General features: G+C 40.2%; 1 protein-coding gene across 3 annotated transcripts in view; it reads right to left on the reverse strand.

Annotated features, from left to right (window-relative positions):
* LOC145341052 (transferrin receptor protein 1-like) overlaps positions 1 to 20,412 on the reverse strand; it is a 49,343-nt gene that overhangs the window by 8,244 nt on the left and 20,687 nt on the right. For all 3 annotated transcript variants that reach the window (XM_080185807.1, XM_080185806.1, XM_080185808.1), the window contains exons 7-17: positions 19,140 to 19,262; positions 17,982 to 18,077; positions 16,175 to 16,314; positions 15,326 to 15,474; positions 15,021 to 15,137; positions 13,202 to 13,287; positions 11,229 to 11,292; positions 10,744 to 10,811; positions 7,227 to 7,303; positions 5,924 to 6,008; positions 2,941 to 3,162 (exon numbers count right to left, since the gene is read on the reverse strand). In XM_080185807.1, the coding sequence (XP_080041933.1) occupies positions 2,941 to 3,162; positions 5,924 to 6,008; positions 7,227 to 7,303; positions 10,744 to 10,811; positions 11,229 to 11,292; positions 13,202 to 13,287; positions 15,021 to 15,137; positions 15,326 to 15,474; positions 16,175 to 16,314; positions 17,982 to 18,077; positions 19,140 to 19,262 (1,227 nt within the window). The remainder of the gene's footprint in view (positions 1 to 2,940; positions 3,163 to 5,923; positions 6,009 to 7,226; positions 7,304 to 10,743; positions 10,812 to 11,228; positions 11,293 to 13,201; positions 13,288 to 15,020; positions 15,138 to 15,325; positions 15,475 to 16,174; positions 16,315 to 17,981; positions 18,078 to 19,139; positions 19,263 to 20,412) is intronic.

A 20,412-nucleotide genomic window follows, 5' to 3' on the forward strand; every position in this document is an offset into this window, starting at 1 on the left:
GGCACAGCCTCAAGATAAAGGGGGGGCGTTTTAGAACAGAGTTGAGGAGGAACTTCTTCTTTCAAAGGGTGGTGAATCTCTGGAATTCTCTACCCGTTGAAGTAGTGGAGGCTGCCTCGCTAAATATTTTCAAGAAGCGGGTTGATGGGTTTTTGATAAGAGAGGAGATTAAGGGTTATGGGGAAAGGGCCGGAAAGTGGAACTGAGCCACGACAGATCAGCCATGATCTTATTGAATAGCGGGGCAGGCTCGAAGGGCCAGATGGCCTACTCCTGCTCCTATTTCTTATGTTCTTATGTTCTTAACTCACTGCATCAAGTGAAGGGTATAGCCAGTTTCTACTTACATCAGATGGAACATCAACTTGATTGCTCAGCTGAGAACTGACAATGCAATGACCCAGAATTTTTTTTTTAACCTAACTTGGGGCATGAGCTTCCCCAGAGTAAGCCTGAAAATGTCCTGGAGATCCTTCCTCCATTTCCAAAGTCCCCAAAGAGCTGCATGGGACTACCTGGGAAGTTTAAACTACAAATGGGCACCTACCCTGCACCAGAGACCATCTGAGACTCAAACTGAATGCTTCAGATGGTTCTGACTCCTTTAACAGAATTAGTTACCCATGAAATGTGAGAATTAAAACTACTTGTAACTCCTAACAGCTGCCCCTCCCACCCAAACAACAGTTTATCATATATGTTTAATAATTCAGAAAGCATTTGCTTGAAAAAAATCAGATTGAATTTAATACAATTTTTGTCCAAGGATTTAAAAATATATCCTCGTATTAACTAATCTAACATAGAATGACATGGCACACACAAGCCATACAATAAAAACAGCAAGAACATGAAGATGGTGTCAAAATATAAGAACATAAGAAATAGGAGCAGGAGTAGGCCATCTAGCCCTTCGAGCCTGCCCCGCCATTCAATAAGATCATGGCTGATCCGTCGTGGCTCAGTTCCACTTTCCCGCCCTCTCCCCATAACCCTTAATCCCCTCTCTTATCAAAAACCCATCAACCCACTTCTTAAAAATATTTAGCGAGGCAGCCTCCACCACTTCAACGGGCAGAGAATTCCAGAGATTCACCACCCTTTGAGTGAAGAAGTTCCTCCTCAACTCCGTTCTAAACCACCCCCCCTTTATCTTGAGGCTGTGCCCCCTAGTCCTAGTGTCTTTTTTGAGCGGGAAGAGTCTCTCCACCTCTATCCTGTCCATCCCATTCATCATCTTATACGTCTCAATGAGATCTCCCCTCATTCTTCTAAACTCTAACAAGTACAAGCCTAGTTTATTCAGCCTCTCCTCATAGCTCAAAATGACTGAAGTTTGGTGGCAGTATCTAGTAGAATAGTGTCAACAGTGAAGAATTCAAACTGACTGTCACTGAATGCTCCCAACATTACTACATGGGAACATCAAGAGGGGAAATTAACTTGCATTTATAATATGACTTATGTCTATGAGATTGCCAATCAATTACACTATTTAAACACAAGAAACATGACATCGAATTTGTGCACAGTATATGTCCACAGGCTTCAACTCAAGAGGAGACAGCAGTGTAGTAGCAATGTCACTGGATTATTAGGCCGGAGGCCCAGGCTACTGCTCTGGGGACACAGGTTAAATCCCACCACAATAGCCAACAAAATTTAAATTCAATTAATAAAATCTGGAATTGAAGGCTGGTCTCAAATGAAAATATCTATCGTCAGTTCGCCATTTTTCTTAGGAAATCTGCCATCATTACCTGGTCTGGCTTGCATGAGACTCTAGGTCCACTGCAATGTGGCTAATTCTTAAATGGCTTAGCAAGCCACTCAGGTAATTAGAGATGGACATCAAATGTTGGCCTCATCAGCGATGACTAATCCCACGAAGCAACAAAAACTGTCCAGATTAGCCACTTAATTCTGTTGGTTACATGATAAAATATTGGGCAGGAAGATCCCCTGCAGTTTCCATTAGTACTATAGGCCAAAGCCTTTTTCCATCCAAATTGGACAGAGGTCTCAGTCAGTGCTTCATGAGAAGGATTTCATTTCTGACAATACAACATTAACAGGGTGATGACAGAAGGCTGCTTTAGTGACTGGAAGCTGAGCTGAGCTGAGCAGAGACTGATAGCCAAGCTCTGCACATGAGGATGGCCTCAACCGGGATCTTGGGCTCATGTCACACTATCTGTAACCACCGCGATTTGCCTGGGCTTGCAAAATCTCACCAACTGTCCTGGTTGGAGACAATACACATCTCTTTAACCTGTGCTCAATCCTCTCTCCACTCACATTGTCTGCACCTTTAAGATTTGATTACCTGTAAAGACGCGCATTCCAACCATTATTTTGTAAATTGAGTTTGTGAACTGAGTTTGTGATGTGAGGAAAAACATTTTTACCCAGGAGGGTGGTGACAGTCTAGAATGTACTGCCTATGAGGGTGGTGAAGATGGTTGCCTCAAATCCTTTTAAAAGTACCTGGATGATTTGGCACATCATAACATTCAAGGCAATAGGTCAAGTTCTGGTAAATGGGATTAGGCAGGTAGGGTGTTTCTCTTCTCAGGCACATTCAAATGGGCTGAAGAGCCTCTTCTGCACTGTGACATTTTGTGACTCAAATTCCAGCTTTGTGCTCCTTCGTAATCGGTCCTGTGCCCACAAATTCTAACAAAAAGTAAAGGCTACCAACTGTACAACAAAGCTAACACTGGAAAACTATTTTGGACTTAAGTAAAACCCCAGCATACAACTGGCCAAATAGGTTATTTTTGTGTAGAGGTCCTTGATAAGTAAGCAATTCTTGGTATATGCCACAGAGTGGCAAACTCTACTCCTTGAATAGCATTGCTATATTTGAACCATTTTCGTTCATACTTCTGCCAGTCAGACCTTACATACTAGCCAAGATTCTATATAATTTTTGTTTACCTGTAGCTCTGATGCATAGTCTTGAATTTGATTTGTGTAAGTCAACAACTCTTCAGCATACTTATGGAAATCAAGTGGAAGCTGATGGTGATTGATTATCTTTATTACAGCAATCCCAATGACTTCTGCCATGGCACGACAAACAATCTCTAGTTTATTACCAGCAAAGCTGTTGAGTGTGTTCAGTGTGTCATCTGCTGTATTCAATGGGTAATTTTCATCCTGCAACAAAAGAAACCAATTAGAAATACCAAACATATGCACAGACTCCTAAAGTTCTCCCCCTCTGGTTTCAGTTAATAGGAACTAGAAGCAAATACTCTAACACAATTCTTTTCAGAAATTTTGTATCGGACAACAAATTTTATGAAATTGGGCACACAAAATGGAAGCAGACTAAAGTTACCCTCACAGCCTCTCCACTAAAAATCACAAAGTAACAGACACCAATCAGTAGGCAAGAGCATGCTTTTAGAATGCATATGAGGGCTAGCACATAAGGGAAGCTGGACAGGATGACACCTACAGGAACTAAATCTCCACCCCATCAAAATCAGCGCTTTTAAAACAGTCAAACAACCCATGGAGACACCTAAAATTAGCATAGTTAAGGAAACATTCCTGGCCCCTCAAAACCTCTTTTGAGATCAATGACACACCTATGGTTCAAACCCCAGAGATTCTAGACTATTAAATAACCAGACAAAACAATTAACACACATCTAAAACAATTTCCTCAACACTTGGAAACACAGACAGGATTGCTACGGTCGAATACTGTAAATAAAGTATTAGCATTTGAATCACATACTGCACCGAAGTTCAGGTATAACTATAGCCTGCTGCAAGGGACGGGCAGAGCGCTTTCGGGACAGTCTGATTGTATGTCCTGACTGTGCTTCTCCGTCGACGTAAAAGAAAATAAAGCTGTGCTGTTATTGAACTTCACCCCAAGTCCGTAGTGGTCGTTTCGCCCACTCACGCTAACAATTGTCAGTGTAGTTCTTCAACATTGGATAACTAATTTCACTATTAGTAATTTGGTCTTATTTGTAAAACCTCATTGGCCATAGTAACTTTCATAGAATCCAGTGCAGCGGCCATTTCACCCATGGAGGCTGTACCAGCTCTAACAGCATTCAACTCATGCCCCCACTCTCCCTCCTTTTCCTGTAGCCCCATACATTTTACTTGTTAATCCCCCTAACACACATGCTTTGACACTAAAGGGCAATTTAACATGGCCAATCCATCTAATCTGCACATATTTGCACTGTGGAAGAGAACTGGAGCACCTGGAGAAAACCCACACAGGCACAGTAAAATGTATGGGGCACAGGAAGAACGTGCAAACTCCACAGTCACCCAGGGTCAGAATCAAATCCAGGTACCTGGCATGCTGAGGTAACAGCGCTCACCACTGTACCACCATGTCGCAATTTTCTACTTGGGACACCACAGAAACCATTTGGTAGACTGCAATACATTTCTCAGGGTGCTGAACTAATACATTATTAGTACATGCCTGATGCTATCAATGTACTTTGTTTCATAAAGGCATACCTAATGGCTCAACAGGTCCCTAACCCATAAAAGAAACTCAATAGAATCACTGAACGAATACAGCACAGAATGCAATCAATCACGTAACTCAGTTAGTGCCATTCCCCACTCTTCACCCATGCCCTGCTAATCTTCTCTTCCAAAAGGCAACTGGATAATTAAGTAAAGTTGATATTGAATCTACCTCCACAATGCTTTTAAGGCAGCACTTTTCAAATTATAAAAATGTTTTCTCATATTCTAGGAGTAGCTAAAGAAAAAATGCTCCTCCTGCATTTAATTTGCAAAATGGATAGTGAAACACCAGAAAGCACCCACTTCATATGACATGCGAAGGAAATACATCATATGCAACATAGATGCCTATCTATGCCTTAAAGTTGGGCACAGTAAAAAGTCTGACAACACCAGGTTTTAGTCCAGCCTATTTATTTGATAATATACTCACAAGCTTTCGGGTTAGCCCCTTCGTCAGGTGAATGGAGAGTTCTGGCCTCAGACAGAGCATATAAAGCAGACAGTTTAGAGATTACTGATTAGAATGCGAATCCTTACACCTAACCTGCTGTTCAAGACCTGAAGTGGCTGATAATGTGAGTGGAAGGAGCACTGATCACAGTTTAAAGAGATGTGTATTGTCTCCAGACAGTACAGTAAGTGAGGTTTTGCAAACCCAGGCAAGTCACGGGGGTTACAGATAGTGCAACATGAACCCAAGATCATGTTGCACTATCTGTAACCCCCGTGACTTGCCTGGGTTTGCAAAACCTCACTTACTGTACTGTCTGGAGACAATACACATCTCTTTAAACTGTGATCAGTGCTCCTTCCACTCACATTATCAGCCACTTCAGGTCTTGAACAGCAGGTTAGGTGTAAGGAATTGCATTCTAATCAGTAATCGCTAAACTGTCTGTGCTTTATATGCTCTGTCTGAGGCCAGAACTCTCCATTCACCTGACGAAGGGGCTAACCTGAAAGCTTGCGAGTATATTGTCAAATAAATAGGTTGGACTAAAACCTGGTGTTGTCAGACTTTTTACTGTGTTTACGCCAGTCCAACGCCGGCATACCCACATCATGACTATTAAAGTTGGGCACCAGAGGTACCTCTTTCTTTGGCTTTGCCAAGATTATGCAGAAAATGATAATCAGTTTCAAAAACAACAGCCTTGCCTGAGATGAAAAAGCCCCATCAGGCAATCTAAAAATATTTTACTGTCCCAGAGCCCCATAGGCTCTCTTAACACTGTGGCAAACCAGCGCAATCTTTCCACTGGTTATAGAACCAGTAAAGGTCTAACCAAAATATTTCCACTAACATGACTATGTCATTGTCATCACTGGAGTTATGTGAAAATTATGTTCCAATCCATGTCTAACTCTCAAGGTGCTGACAGAAATTTCAGTGTCCACTTACTTCAGTGAAACTTAGTCCAACAGCTGGGATCCCACCAATTGCCAAGAATGCATAAACACTGGTATCCATAGGCATCTGCTGAAAACTGCAAGAAGCAATGTTTTATCGGTAAAATACTTGTTATTGGAAATGGTACTTTGACTAGAGTTGGGTTTGTGATCTAGCTTATCCCATTTTGTGCACAGGTGCCTGAAGTGCAAATAGTTTCTTCTGAAAAATGATCTCTCGACAATTAATTAATTTTCCAAGGCAGAGCTGACGTGAAGTCATCTCCTCAACCCCCTTGTGCAATCTTTGTGCCTAACAAATTTCTTCCCCAGCATTCATTTTACTTCCTAAACGTTTCTGGATTTTATTTCCACCATTTCTCTTGTTTGAAGAGAATCTGCAGGGACGCTAAGATTTAAAAAAAAATCAAAATTCTACAGTATGATGGAGTTGTTACATTAAAGTTGTGTTTCTCTGTTATGACCAAGCAACTAAATCTCAACACAATTCTTAAAATGCTTTCAATGCGATTCAGTGGCTTGTTAGGTCATTTGAGACATTTAAGAGTCAACCACATTGCTGTAGGTCTGGAGTCACACGTAGGTCAGACCAGGTAAGGATGCCAGATTTCCTTCCCTAAAGAGTATTAATGAACCAGATGAGTTTTTACAACAATTGGCAATGGTTTCATCATCATAATTAGACTCCTAATTCCAGATTTTTATTTAATTCATTTCACCATCTGTCTTGGTGGAATTCGAACTCAAGTCACCTGAACATTATCCCAGGTCTCTAAATTAGTGACAGTACCACTATGTAACCACTTCCCCTTAAATATATAACCCTGAACTGCGAAGAAACTCAAATGCCAATTCTTTTCAACATTTTTGAGGGACGGAATTTATTTAACATGCCCACACAAGCCAAGCAGCTGATCCCATAGTTCAATGGCAAAAGGTTATATCTACCACATTACAGTAAATTAGTTATTAAGTGCATTTGAAGTGAGATTAGCACAGCACAACAGTAAATCTTTCCTGATATTTCCCAGCAGTTTGGAATAAAACGTTCACTCAGGCTTCAAGAATTTGTACTTACATAAAAAAGTTTTAAGATGTCCTTTGAAGTTGCAAACTAATTCACAGCCAATTCATTATTTTAAGATGGAGTAATGATTGCTTTGCAAGCAAATAAGACTCCTCATTTGGAGATGGATAGATAAACTGGGCCAGAATTCAAGGTTTCCCAGTAGGAAAGCAAAAGCATGACAGAAAAAAGTCACTGCTAAATTCAAATAATGTACAAAATAACTTACATTGCTTCTAACCAGTTGCCAACAGTTGCTTCAGCCTTCTCGTAGATGGTTTGATCGGGTGATGAGGGGCTTTTTACCTGTGGAAGATGGGGGTTGTAACATTTTTAAAGAGCTGTATATCAAAATATTTCGAAATACAAATTTAAGCTATTACTTAAAAAAATCAGCAGCTGATTTTATGAAAACTGCTTCAAAGCTAAACAGCAATAGTAAAGCCAATTCAGACTTTCAACCTTGCCAAATATTTTTTGGAAAAAAATGAAAGGCAACAGAACAACGAAAACACAGCAGTCTTTCATTCGCCATTTAGTGAATAGTGAGAAATGACCTCATTTCAAAGGAATGAAACATAGAATAAATTGGACGGAAATAAGAAATAGCAAGGAAAATCACCAGAGAAAGTCATTTTATAGGTCCCATGAAAGCAGCTACACTGTAGGACAGTGTATGAATTCAGAAATAATGGTAGCTTGTTTGAAAACTAGTGCAATCATCCTGGGAGATTTTAATCTTCATACAGATTGGAAGAATCAAATTGGCAATACCTTGAGGCAGAGTTCATCGGATGCATTCTGGTTAGTTTCTTAGAACAATTCGTTCTGGAACCAACCAGAGAACTGGTTGGTAATACGTAATGGGATTGGATTATTTAAAGGCCTTAATAATAAATGATTCTCTAGGTAACGGTGATCAAAACATGGTTGAATTTCACATTCTAGAATGGTCTAGTTGGACCAATGCGTGGCACAGGCTTGGAGGGCCGAAGGGTCTGCTTCCTGTGCTGTACTGTTCTTTATTCAGTTTGAGGTGAGAAATTTGGGTTTGAAACTTCAGCCCTGGACTTAATTGACAGGAGTAATTGATAAGATAGTAGATCAAAAGTAATAGATGACATTCCAAGAATGAGGAAAACAAGAGGCAAAAAGGAGAGAAGAATTTAAAACAAATACTATTACTAGAAAAAAAGTCTAGGAAAACTAATGGGATCAAAGACTGAAAAGTCATTGGGACCTTTTGGCCTACATCCTCATGTTTTAAAGAAAGTAGCTGCTGTTATGACCACAGCAGATGTTATTTGCTCAGCAAGCCAAATGGGTCTCTATTCATTTTTTTTTTCCCTTTTTGAAAACAAGGAGACACCTAGAGACCCCAGAAGCATAGAATACAAAAAACATTTTGGATTTTAAGAAGATTTGTTAAAAAGAAAATTTAAGCATACAAGATTAAAGTCATACATTAAAACAGCCTTACAAAACCTTTTTAACAGGATCCACTTGGTCAAAATACACTAGTGAACACTGTCTTGGCAACATTCCTCCATCCTGCTTGCACTATTATGGTATATGGTGTGGACAGTAATATTTGGGTGAATTGATTAACAAGTTCAATTACCTATTATTTAAAATTAAAAGGCTGACTATCATCACCTGCCCACCTATTGTTTTATGCAAACTGGATCAAGGGGTGAATGAGAAGCAGTGGGCTAGCCACCAAACATATATTGCAAGAGTCCTCACCAAAATTCAGCCTATGGCATATTCAGATGTCCAAAAGTCATTTGATAAAGGTACCACATAAAACATTACTGCACAAGATGAGTGCTCATGGTATTTGGGGTGATATGGTAGCACAGTGGTTAGCGTGCTTCACAGCTCCAGGGACCTGGGTTCGATTCCCGGCTTGGGTCACTGTGGAGTTTGCACATTCTCCTTGTCTCTGCGTGGATTTCCTCTGGGTGCTCCGGTTTCCTCCCACAGTCCAAAGATGTGTGGGTTAGGTTGATTTGTCGTGCTAAAAATTGCCCCTTAGTGTCCTGAGATGCACAGGTTAGAGGGATTAGCAGGTAAATACGTGGGGATATTGGGACAGGGCCTGGGTGGGATTGTGGTTGGTGCAGACTCGATGGGCCAAATAGCCTCTTTTTGCACTGTAGAGTTTCTATGATTTCTATGTTAGCATTGCTAAGTTGGAAAAAATGTCACTTTCAGGTTCACTAAGTAGAAGAGTGTCATGGGGATCAATGTTGGGACCTCAACTATTTACAATCTGACTTGGATGAAGGAACAGACTTCTTTGTAGTGAACTTTGTTCATGATACTACCATACTAGTGTGTATTATCTACAAGATGCACTGCAGCAATTCACCAAAGATACTTAGACACCATCTTCCAAACCCACGATCACTTCCATCTAGAAGGCCAGGGCAACACCACTACTACAATTTCCCCTCCAAGCCATTCACTGCCCTGACTTGGAAATATATCGCCATTCCTTTGCAGTTGCTGAGTCAAAATCCTGGAATTCCCTCCCTAATAGCATCATGGGTCAACCCAATGCACATGGACTACAATGATTCAAGAAAGCGGCCCACCACCATCTTCAAGGGCAACTAGGGATGGGCAATAAATGCTGGCCAGCCAGCAACACCCATGACCCATGAATGAATTAAAAAAATATATAAATTTAAATAGGAAAGCAAATTGAGAGGATAGAAAGAGCCTGCAAAAAGTATATATACAGTTATGTGAATGGGAGAAATATTGGCAGATAGAGTATATTGTGAGGAAATGCAAACTTGTCCACTTTGACAGAAAGAATAGAAATACAGCATACGATATAAAAACTTGGTGGTAGAGGGGATTTGGCTGTCCTTGTAAATGAATCTCAAACAATTAGCATGCAGGTACATCTATTAAGGTAAATGGAATATTGGCCATTATTGCAATGTTTATATTAGATTATTGCATGGGGAATGAAATACAAAAGTAAGTTGCAACAATTGTTCAGAGCTTTGGCAAGGCTGTACCTTGAGTATTATGCACAGTTTTCAACTCTTTGAGGGATACACTTGCAATGGAATTAGATCAAAGAAGATTTACTAATCTGATTCCTGTGAGGAAAGGCTTGGCTTATGAGGAAAGGTTAAGCTAATAGGGCCTATACTCATTGGAGTTTAGAAGAATGAGAGGTGACCTTGTTGAAATATATATCAGTAAGGGGCTTGACAGGGTAGATGCTGGGAGATGTTTCCTCTTATAGGAGACAGTTTAAAAAGAGGAATTTCTTCTCTCACAGTATCATTACCTTTTGGAATTCACTTGCATGGAGTAATAGAGCTGGGCTATTGAATGTATTCAAGGTGAGTTAGATAGACTCGATCAGCATAGGGAGTTAAGAGTTATGGGGACAGACAGGAAAGTGAATTAAAGCCACTAAAAGATCAGCCACGTTCTTACCAAAAATGCAAAGGCTTCAGTTTCAGCAACGTTGATTTAAATAGGGTCATATTTTAAAAATATGGTACTCTCAAAACACAAATATTATTAAAATCAGCCATGAAAGCAGCAGTCAGGGTCTTTGAGTATCTTGCATCTGCTTGGCACCATTCTCCAGCAGTATTACTGTCAACTGCATGTTCACATATGCTGCAGTTTAGTTGATGATTCAGGCCCCTTAAAAAAAATTCAATCTGCCTTTAACTTCAAAGTCCACAGTCAGCATTAAATGGAATTCTCACCTCAGAAATACTTTCTCTAATTAGATTGTGTAACATGGAACTGCCATACATTTTGAAATTTTTGGCTCCTGGAACAGAATGCACACCATAATTAACATACGTCAGAAAAATCTCAAGTCAAAAATCAAGTGGATGAGAACATTCACAATGCAGGTTTAAATATGAATGCTCACAGGTTACTGGTGTTCTGCCTACTGAGCCAATTGAAGTAATTATCAGCATTCTTTGCCCCTTTCAAATTAGTTCACTTCCAAACAGTGTTTGGGATATGCCCTCCACAAATTCACAGAGGGCTTAACTCTAGGATTAACTAACAAATCGCAATATTAAAAAATTCCTCCCGCTTAGCCTCAGTGCAATATTCCATCCAGCAATCCAGCTCACCACCTATTTGAGGCAGGTTCAATGGCTGAGAAAACCCATTTTTCAACATAGTTGACCCATTTATTTACTCTTATAAGAATGGAACAACACTGCTAACTTACCTAGCACAGCTCCGTCAAGGCCAAAGTAGGCACAGACCTTCAGATGTAACACGGACATGTATCCCTGAAAAAAAAAAGGATCAGTTACGCTGACTTGTGCTGTCTCAAGGTAAGGCCTGCTTTCTTGCTTACATCCCTCTCCACCTTAATCAACAAAATTAACAACCCTAATAGTCTTTGAACTGAATGGCTTGCTAGGCCATTTCAGAGGGCAGTTAAGATTCAACCACATTGTTATCTGGTATAGCCTTTGACAACGGAAGATTGGTTTTACAACAATTTATGAAAAGCTTCATGGTCATCATTACTGAGATTGGCTTTATACTCCAGACTTCATTAAATGAATTCAAATCCATTTTGTAGTGGGATATGAATCACGTCCCCAGGGAATTAGCCTGAATCTCTGGATTACAAATCCAGTAGTATTACGACTACGCACCATTTTCCCAATAATGAAACAAAGTTATTAAAATCGAACAAGACTCAATTTGCTCAAGGATTAGCACATGGGCATTGGTGGATTGTGTTCCTTGGAGTCAGAGGTTTACAGCATGGAAATAGACCCTTCGGCCCAACTTGTTTATGCCACTTTTTTTTTTAAAGCCACTAAGCTAATCCCAATTCCCTGCGTTTGGCTCATATCCCTTTATACCCATCTTACCCATGTAACCATCTAAACATTTCTTAAAAGACAAAATTGTACCTGCCTCTACTACCACCTCTGGCAGCTTGTTCCAGACATCACCACTCTGTGCCTCTCTGGATCCTTTTGTATCTCTCCCCTTAAACCTATGGCCTCTAGTTTTAGAGGAGCCTACTTTTGGAAAGACATTGACTTCTAGCTGATCTATGCCCCTCATTATTTTATAGACCTCTATAAGATCACCCCTCAGCCTCAAGCTCCAGGGAAAAATGTCCCAGTCTATCCAGCCTCTCTTCATAACTTATGATTCATATCTCTGCTACTATTACAGAAATGTTCATTTTACTGTTCTTTTACAAACATAATGCACAAGCTCAGTAGGAATTACTTTTTTTGTTCATCAGATAAGACTAGAAGACATGGGGATGTTTCCCCATGGAGGAACTTTTCTGGAGCAAGAACATTATCATGGCATTTGTGCAATGTTTTTAATACTTTCACATTTTCAAAATAAAGATTTGATTATTATTCATTCTTGACATTGGCAAACCAACACTGACTATCCTTTAGCACTGAAAATGTTTGCAGTTCTCTACTTAAAGCAATTACGTTACAACTGAGTGACTTGCTAGAAATGATGTTCCTTTAGTACACATTGAAAGAAAAGACTAAGCATTTTTCAAAACATTTTTATACAAAACAAAATGTTTGAGGGGCCTGGGGGTCATCTAAACAAGTTACATACAGTTTTGGTCTTCTTAGTTGAAGAGGGTTGTAGTTGAGTTGGAGGCAATTCAGATGGGGTTCACTACATGAATTCCAGAGATGAGGGTTTTGGCTTATGAAGAGAGGTTGGGCAGTTTAGCTTCTAAACTTCAGGGAGTACAAGAACGAAAGTTCTAATTGAGGAGTACAAGATGATAAGGGGGACTGACAAAGTAGAGGTGTAGAGGTTGTTTCCTCTTAGTGCAATCCAGAACATGAAGTCATAATTTTTGGACAATGAATAGATTTAAAATAGAGATGAGGAAAAATTATTTCTCTCAAAGGATCACAAGTCTGTGGAATTCACCATCCTAGAATGTTGGTGATGCCAGGACTTTGAGTAAATTTAAGGAAGAGCTGGGCAGATTTTTAAATAATAAGGGTTTGAAGGGCTATGTTGAATGGGCAGGCAAGTGGAGTTCAGCCATGATCGTATTAGATGGCAGAGCAGGCTCGAGGGGCTGAATTGTCTACTCCTGCTCCTACTTTGTATGATTCTTATGAAGTTGTGGATTTGAATTCATAAAGATCAGTATGCTCAAGCAGTTCTTCAAAACTTTCCTACCTCTAGCCATTCTGTTGCTCCAATTGTTCCAAAATCGCCACCACTCCAGCTTGCAAAAATAATGCTTCTTCTGGGTCTGAAACCATCTAAGTAGCAAAACAGATTGCATTAAACAATCATAGGAAATTCACCAGTGAACATCAAAACATTTGAAATGTCTTGCAGTCTCAGTAGCTTTAACAGATGCAAGTAACATGGCAATGAAGCATGCGTCATACTTGTTTCGATATGAGCAGATTAAAACAGACCTGTAGTAAGTGCAATGAAATTGATCAGTTAAAAGGAGAAATTAAATGAAGGCAGTTGTTACTCCCAATGGCAATCCAGGTGATCGTTGCTGACATATAAACACCAAGTGAAATCTGGCTGATCTTCCACACTCTCCTCCTCTTATTCAAACAGGAGTCATACTGCCATTCATGGAAATGAGCCTCATAATGAACAAGACAGGTATAGACAGAAAATTAAGCAAACCATACTGGTGGACTTCCCCCAACCCAAGTAGCCATGTGGAGTTTATTCATCTTGATAGAACAATGAAGATGAACAAAAATTAAGTTTGCTTAAATTTTGGAGTTACAAATCAAGTTGTATAGTAGATTTAACTGATTTTTCAAAAAGGAAAAGTATTTTTGATCCAACAGAAGTTTGATTTTATAACTCCTATCTGTGCCACACTTCTAGGCATCGAAAGCCATAGAACCAAGAATCCTTATAGCACAGTAAGGGGCCATTCAGCCCATTAAGTTTGCATCAACCCTCCAAAAGAGCATCCTGCCCAGGTCTTCCCATCCGCCCTAGCCCTGCAACCGCACATTTATCAGGGTTAATCAACCAATCCTAGCGAGGGGGATTGAATATAAAAGTAGGGAGGTCTTGCTGCAGCTGTATAGGGCATTGGTGAGGCCGCAGCTGGAGTACTGTGTGCAGTTTTGGGCGCCGCACCTGCGCAAGGATATTTTGGCCTTGGAGGGAGTGCAGAGGAGGTTTACTAGGCTGATATCGGAGTTGAGGGGGTTGAGCTATGAGGAGAGGCTGAATAAACTAGGCTTGTACTCGTTAGAGTTTAGAAGAATGAGGGGAGATCTCATTGAGACGTATAAGATGATGAATGGGATGGATAGGATAGAGGTGGAGAGACTCTTCCCGCTCAAAAAAGACACTAGGACTAGGGGGCACAGCCTCAAGATAAAGGGGGGGTGGTTTAGAACGGAGTTGAGGAGGAACTTCTTCACTCAAAGGGTGGTGAATCTTTGGAATTCTCTGCCCGTTGAAGTGGTGGAGGCTGCCTCGCTAAATATTTTTAAGAAGCGGGTTGATGGGTTTTTGATAAGAGAGGGGATTAAGGGTTATGGGGAGAGGGCGGGAAAGTGGAACTGAGCCACGACAGATCAGCCATGATCTTATTGAATGGCGGGGCAGGCTCGAAGGGCCAGATGGCCTACTCCTGCTCCTATTTCTTATGTTCTTATGTTCTTTTGACACTAAGTGGCGATTTAGCACAGCTAATTCACCTAATCTGCACCTCTTTGGACTGTGATAGGAAACCAGAGCACCAGAGATATGGGGAGAATGTGTAAATTCCTCACAGACTATCACCCAAGGCTGGAATCAAGCACAGCACACTGCCACCTGCCAGGCAGCAGCGCAGCACCCTGCCACATTTGCCAAGTGGATACTGATTATTTTACACTAATACACATTTTCTATTTCCATACAAATAGGTTTATGCAGGCATGATATTTCACCCATGTCCCTCTAGTTTGCACTCTTAGATCCATTGGATTTTTATATCCCTGAAAAAAATCTATTTTCTCACCTTTGACCATCTTGGAAAAGACTCTAGCCAGCTCCAATAGTAATGCAGTTCCCACTCCAGATTTTGCTACACCAGGGCCATAGGAGTCACGCTGAGCACCAATCACAACATAATGATCTATGAGAGGGGGAACAAAAGATTTTAAAGGCAGGTGCCTTATATTGGGAAATATACAAATATTAAAAACTATCCCCAGATCACAGGCAAATTAAAATATGCATTGTTGTAGGCAAATTGTCAAACTAACACAACCAAGGCACTGCTAGACATTAGAACTTAATAAATTTAAATGAATATGGTCTTACCTGGTTCTTCAAAACCCTTAATAACGCCAAAGACATTGTGCATTTCTCTCACTGCTTCAACGTTATTGATTTCCATCCTTACTTGCTTATCATCGGCAACTTCGGATACCGCTTTGCCCCAAAGCAAAGCGCCAGCAGCACCTATTTTACTAAAATAAAAGACAGCTACAGGTCACTAAGAGGATACAGGCTTCAAATTATGACATTTCTTGCATAACCACAACTGGGTAAATCTAGGAAGCCTAATTAGATATAGAAAACTTGCATAACCGATCATTTCTGAAATGCAACCAATATCAACTTTGAAAAAGGGAGGTTAAGAATTCAAAATACACAGCATACATAGAGCGTGCAATACAAACAGGCTTTCAGCAAACCATTGCATGAATGTGTTAAAGCTGTAAATATCAGCCACATAAATAAAGTTGGCCCTGACACCTCAACAGGCAGTTATGCTGTTGAACCATGCAGACCAGACAGCTCTGAAGTGGTGAGCTTTCCTCTGTGCCAGGTTAGCTGACCTTTATCAAGACAACAAAACAAGTCCCAGCAACCTGGCTTAAAGAAATTGAATGACCCCGGGGGTGGGGGTGGGGGTGGGGATGGAGGAAGGGCGAGGGCAGTGTCAGGAATTCTAAAATATTCTTGAAGATACTATTAGAGATTATTCCAGTCATCTGTGCTTAATAAAGAGGCCGCAACAGTCACTGAATGAAGTCGAGGGGAAAAAGACTACCACAGGAATGTAAATATCCTGGTGCTGTTTATCCCTCCTACAATTTCTAATGCTTCCAAAAGCAATAAAGTTCTTGGACTAAATGGATCGGTGTTCATGTGTTGCATATTTACCTAAAAAGATAATTGGCAGCAGCCGCACTAATCGAGTGAGCTAAGATTCCAGGAAGCCCTGATGATTTAGTTGGGGGGAACTGTGTATGATTGAAGGATGGAAATCCAGGAGTCCTGGGATCACCCAAGCCAAAGTGAACCTTTTGGAAAGAAAAATATACTTATTAACGAAACAGTCACCAAAATGATCAACTACCTAAAAGCAAAAGTAAACATTTTACAAGGAGGTGTATTGGATTGTACAGGAGCTTTGATTTGAGATGAATTCCTTTGTTCTTTTAGTTTATTTTCAATACTTTAATTGCAGGTATGTCTGGTACTACTTCGCTGAACCAAAGTTGGCTCTCTGGCTTGATGGTAACGGTAGCGTAAGGGAAATGCCAGGCCATTACGTTACTGATTATGGTTGAATACAAATTCTGCTGCTGGTGACCCACAGTGCCTCAAGGATACCTTGTTTTGAGCTGCAGGGTCTGTTCTGCAATGGTAGTGCCACATGATTGGATTTCATCTCCGCAAATGTTATCGACAAATACATCTGCGATAGGTAGATTGGCAAAGGTGAGGTCAAATACACACTTTCACCTTGCTGGTTCCCTCACCACCAGCTGCAGAGCCAGCTGAGCAGCTAGATCCTTCAGGACGTTGCCAGCTCAGACAGTAGTGGTGCTACCAAGCCACTTTTGGTTATGGGTACTGGGGTAGCCCACCAGAATACATTCTGTGCCCTTGTACCCTCAGTGCTTCTTCCAAGTGGTGCTCTACATGGAAAACTCCTGATTCATCAGCTGAGGGAATGCGATAGTCGATGAATCAGCAAGAGGTTTCCTTGCTCATGTTAAACCTGATGTCTTGAGATTCAATGGGGTCTTGGAATTAATGTTGACGACTCTCAGGGCAACTACCCATGCTAGGTTGAACTGTAGGATAATGAAAGATGAGTCTGACACATTGTTTGTAAGATATGATTTTGTAATTACAACTACATCAGATTGTGCTCAACTGCCTGCAGGACAACAGTCCCAGATTTTAGTGAGGAAGACTTTGCAGCATGCATTGGGCAGGATGTGCTTTTACTGTCTATGGTGCCGAAGTCATGCTGATTCTTTTACAACTTTTCTGCAGTGGTTTGATACAACTGAGTAGCTAGCTAGACTATTTTAGACGTTAGTAAGGAGAGTCAACCACACTGCTGTTATTCTGGAGTCACATGTAGTCTCGATTTCATTTCCTGCAAAGATATGAATAGATCAAATGGATTTTTAATGATAATCTAGAAGTTTCATAGTCACTATTATTGAGAGCGTCTTTTCATTTCAGACTTTGAATTAATTGAATTCTAATTCCACCAGATGATGGTTTTTTTTAAAAAATTCATTCAGGAAATGTGGGCATCACTGGCTGAGCCTGCATTTATTGCCCATCCCTAGTTGTCCTTGAACTGGAGTGGCTTGTTCAGCCAGAGGGCATTTAAGAGTCAACTACATTATATGGACATGGAGTCGCATGTAGTCCAGACCAGGTAACAGTGGCAGATTTCTTTCCCGAAACAACATTGGTGAACCAGATGGGTTTTAATGACAGTCAACAATGGTTTTCACGGTCACCTTTAGACTTCCAATTCCAGATTTTTAAAAAATGAATTCAAATTCCACCTGTCATAGTGGGATTTGAACTCGGGACCCCAAGTACTATTCTAGGTTGCACCATCACCTCCCCTAATTTGAACTTTTGTTTCTGGAGCATTAGTTTAGGATTATTAGTCCACTAACAACGTCACTACTCTATTTTCCCTATACATACTTACATGTCCAAACATGGCCAACTCTTCATTCAGATCATAATCTTCTGGATCAGGATAGATTAGAACACCTCCCGCTTTCATCTTCTCAGCATTAAGTACCTCAAAGAAAAAATATGCTTACTTAATTTCATAACTACCAGTTAATCATTTTGCACCTTTTATTACCTATTTTAATCATGAAATATGGATCATATACTACTGACAAATCTCCCAAGGTGATGTTCTTGGGTATGCAAGGCAAGCCTACTCAAACCAGTTCTGGCATTCAGTAAGATCATGGCTGATCTGTGAGCTGATCCAGTCATTGCCCATACAGCTAAATACCTTTGGATAACAACAAAAAAAAAAATCGCTCATCAAATTTAAAACTAGTTCATCAAGCATCATGTGCTGCTTGCAAAATAAAGTTCCAACTTCTTCTGCCTGAAGAATTGTTTCTAGTTTCACTCCTAAAAGGTCCAGTTCTAATTTTTAGGCAAGCTTTTAAGTTTATTTATTAGCATCACAAGTAGGTTTACAATAAGACTGAAGCTACTGTGAAAATCCTCTAGTCGCCACACTCCAGCGCCCGTTCAGGTACAGAGGGAGAACTTAGCACGGCCAACGCACCGAGCCAGCATGCCTTTCAGGCTATGGGGGGAAACCAGGGCACCCAAAGGAAACTCGCACAGATACGGAGAAAACATCCAAACTCCGCACAGATAATGACCCAAGCTGGAAATTGAACCCAGTTCTATGGTGCTGCAAGGTAGCAGTGCTACCACAAAATGGGCTTATTTTCCAATGATGCATACATACTGTGAAAACAAATGCAAAAACCAGTCTTCATAGTTGAAAATTTGTGTCTATGTTGTAGGAATCGTTACATTGTCATTCACTTTTATTAATCTTATACGATAATACCATATCCATGAGAATATTTGTTTAATAAGCAGATGGACTTGTGTAAAATATTATTTCACATCCCATTTAAATTCTAACTTTCAACTTCCTAATGATTTTATACTCAAAATTAAAACCGAGTACAAGTTTAATAAAATGGAACAACATATGGTTCAATCCAGTTAAAAAGGAACAAGTGGAATTTCTATACTTCAGCTAGTTGAAACAGGTTGTGTAATCTCTTCTCAAAATTTAACCCTTATTCTCCAGAACACTTACCTTTTCAGCAAAATTAATCTTCCCTGCACGAACAATAACCACACTGCCATTGACCATCACCTTGCTGTTAGTCAAGCGTTTAAAATCATCTTCAGTTCCATAGTTGGCATACACCAGTTTGCCCTGAAATAGAGCACAGAATGGATTAGTTGAGGGGCAAGGGATTAATGGGTCAGTACTACAGCCTGCATCCTTGCTGCCAAGAATTCTAATGATTCTCCTATTTATGCAGGACATTCAGGGGAGGAAAGCAAGAAAGGATCTGATCTGAGATATTGAAAATGAAGAATCAATAAATGCAGAACATTACTAAGTGCAGTCATAGCACAATTGAAAGAATAATTGGAAAGAAAAAAAATTCACATTTTCAGGTTCCTCAGAAGAGTGGTAGAATGGAACTAACTGCATTGCTCATTGAAAGAGCTGGTTCAAAGCTAACAGGCAGAATGGCTTTTTCTGGTACTGTATTATTCTAGGATTACACTGTAGAATTAGTTAAAGCAAAAAAGTCAGTAAACACAGTAAGTGCACCATTTGAAAATAGGAATGAGACACCTATTTGAAAATGGGTTAGGCTAAAGTGGGCTAATTTTGAAAAGCAGTTAGGTTTTGCCGATGGGTAAAACCTGAACACCAATTATGAAGGTTAAGGAAAAAATTCAGAGGAATTTTTAAAAATCACTTACAATCATCACCTGATAGAACAATGAGGCTGATTTTAGAACCATTACAGGATACTGGAAATGTTAATAATAGAATTCCCTTTACAGTGTACCTACTGACAAACAGGAGGGTGTGAAAGTCCCATACAAACACTAGCATAAATTTTCAGTGCATCATAAATCTACAGAAAAGTTATGAAATATAAATATACCCCATCTTATGAACAAGATGCTTCATTGTCTTTTGACTTGCAATTCAATACACTGTAGGGGATGGAGGGGTTGAAATAGGGCAAGCAGGCACCCAAGGCTTTGCAAACAAGAGTGAAATACAAGACACAGGCATATTTAGCCTGCATTAAAAAAAAGGAATGCAACACTAACAGGGAAAAGGCTAGAGTCCATCTCATGTAGTAGTCAAGCAAAGTTTTGAGAATATGAAGAGATTTTTAACTATATTTTGAATTTATTCATGGGGTGTAATCATCCCCAATTGCTTGAGAAGATGGTGATTACCTACCTTAAACTGTTGTGATCCATGCAGTGTAGGTACACTCAGTTCTGGGAAAGAGTTCTGGGATTTTGACCCAGTTAGAGTGAAGGAATAGCAT

The sequence above is a fragment of the Carcharhinus amblyrhynchos genome, chromosome 3 (genome assembly GCF_965287045.1).
Source record: "Carcharhinus amblyrhynchos chromosome 3, sCarAmb.v2.hapA, whole genome shotgun sequence".
Taxonomy (NCBI): Eukaryota; Metazoa; Chordata; class Chondrichthyes; order Carcharhiniformes; family Carcharhinidae; genus Carcharhinus; species Carcharhinus amblyrhynchos.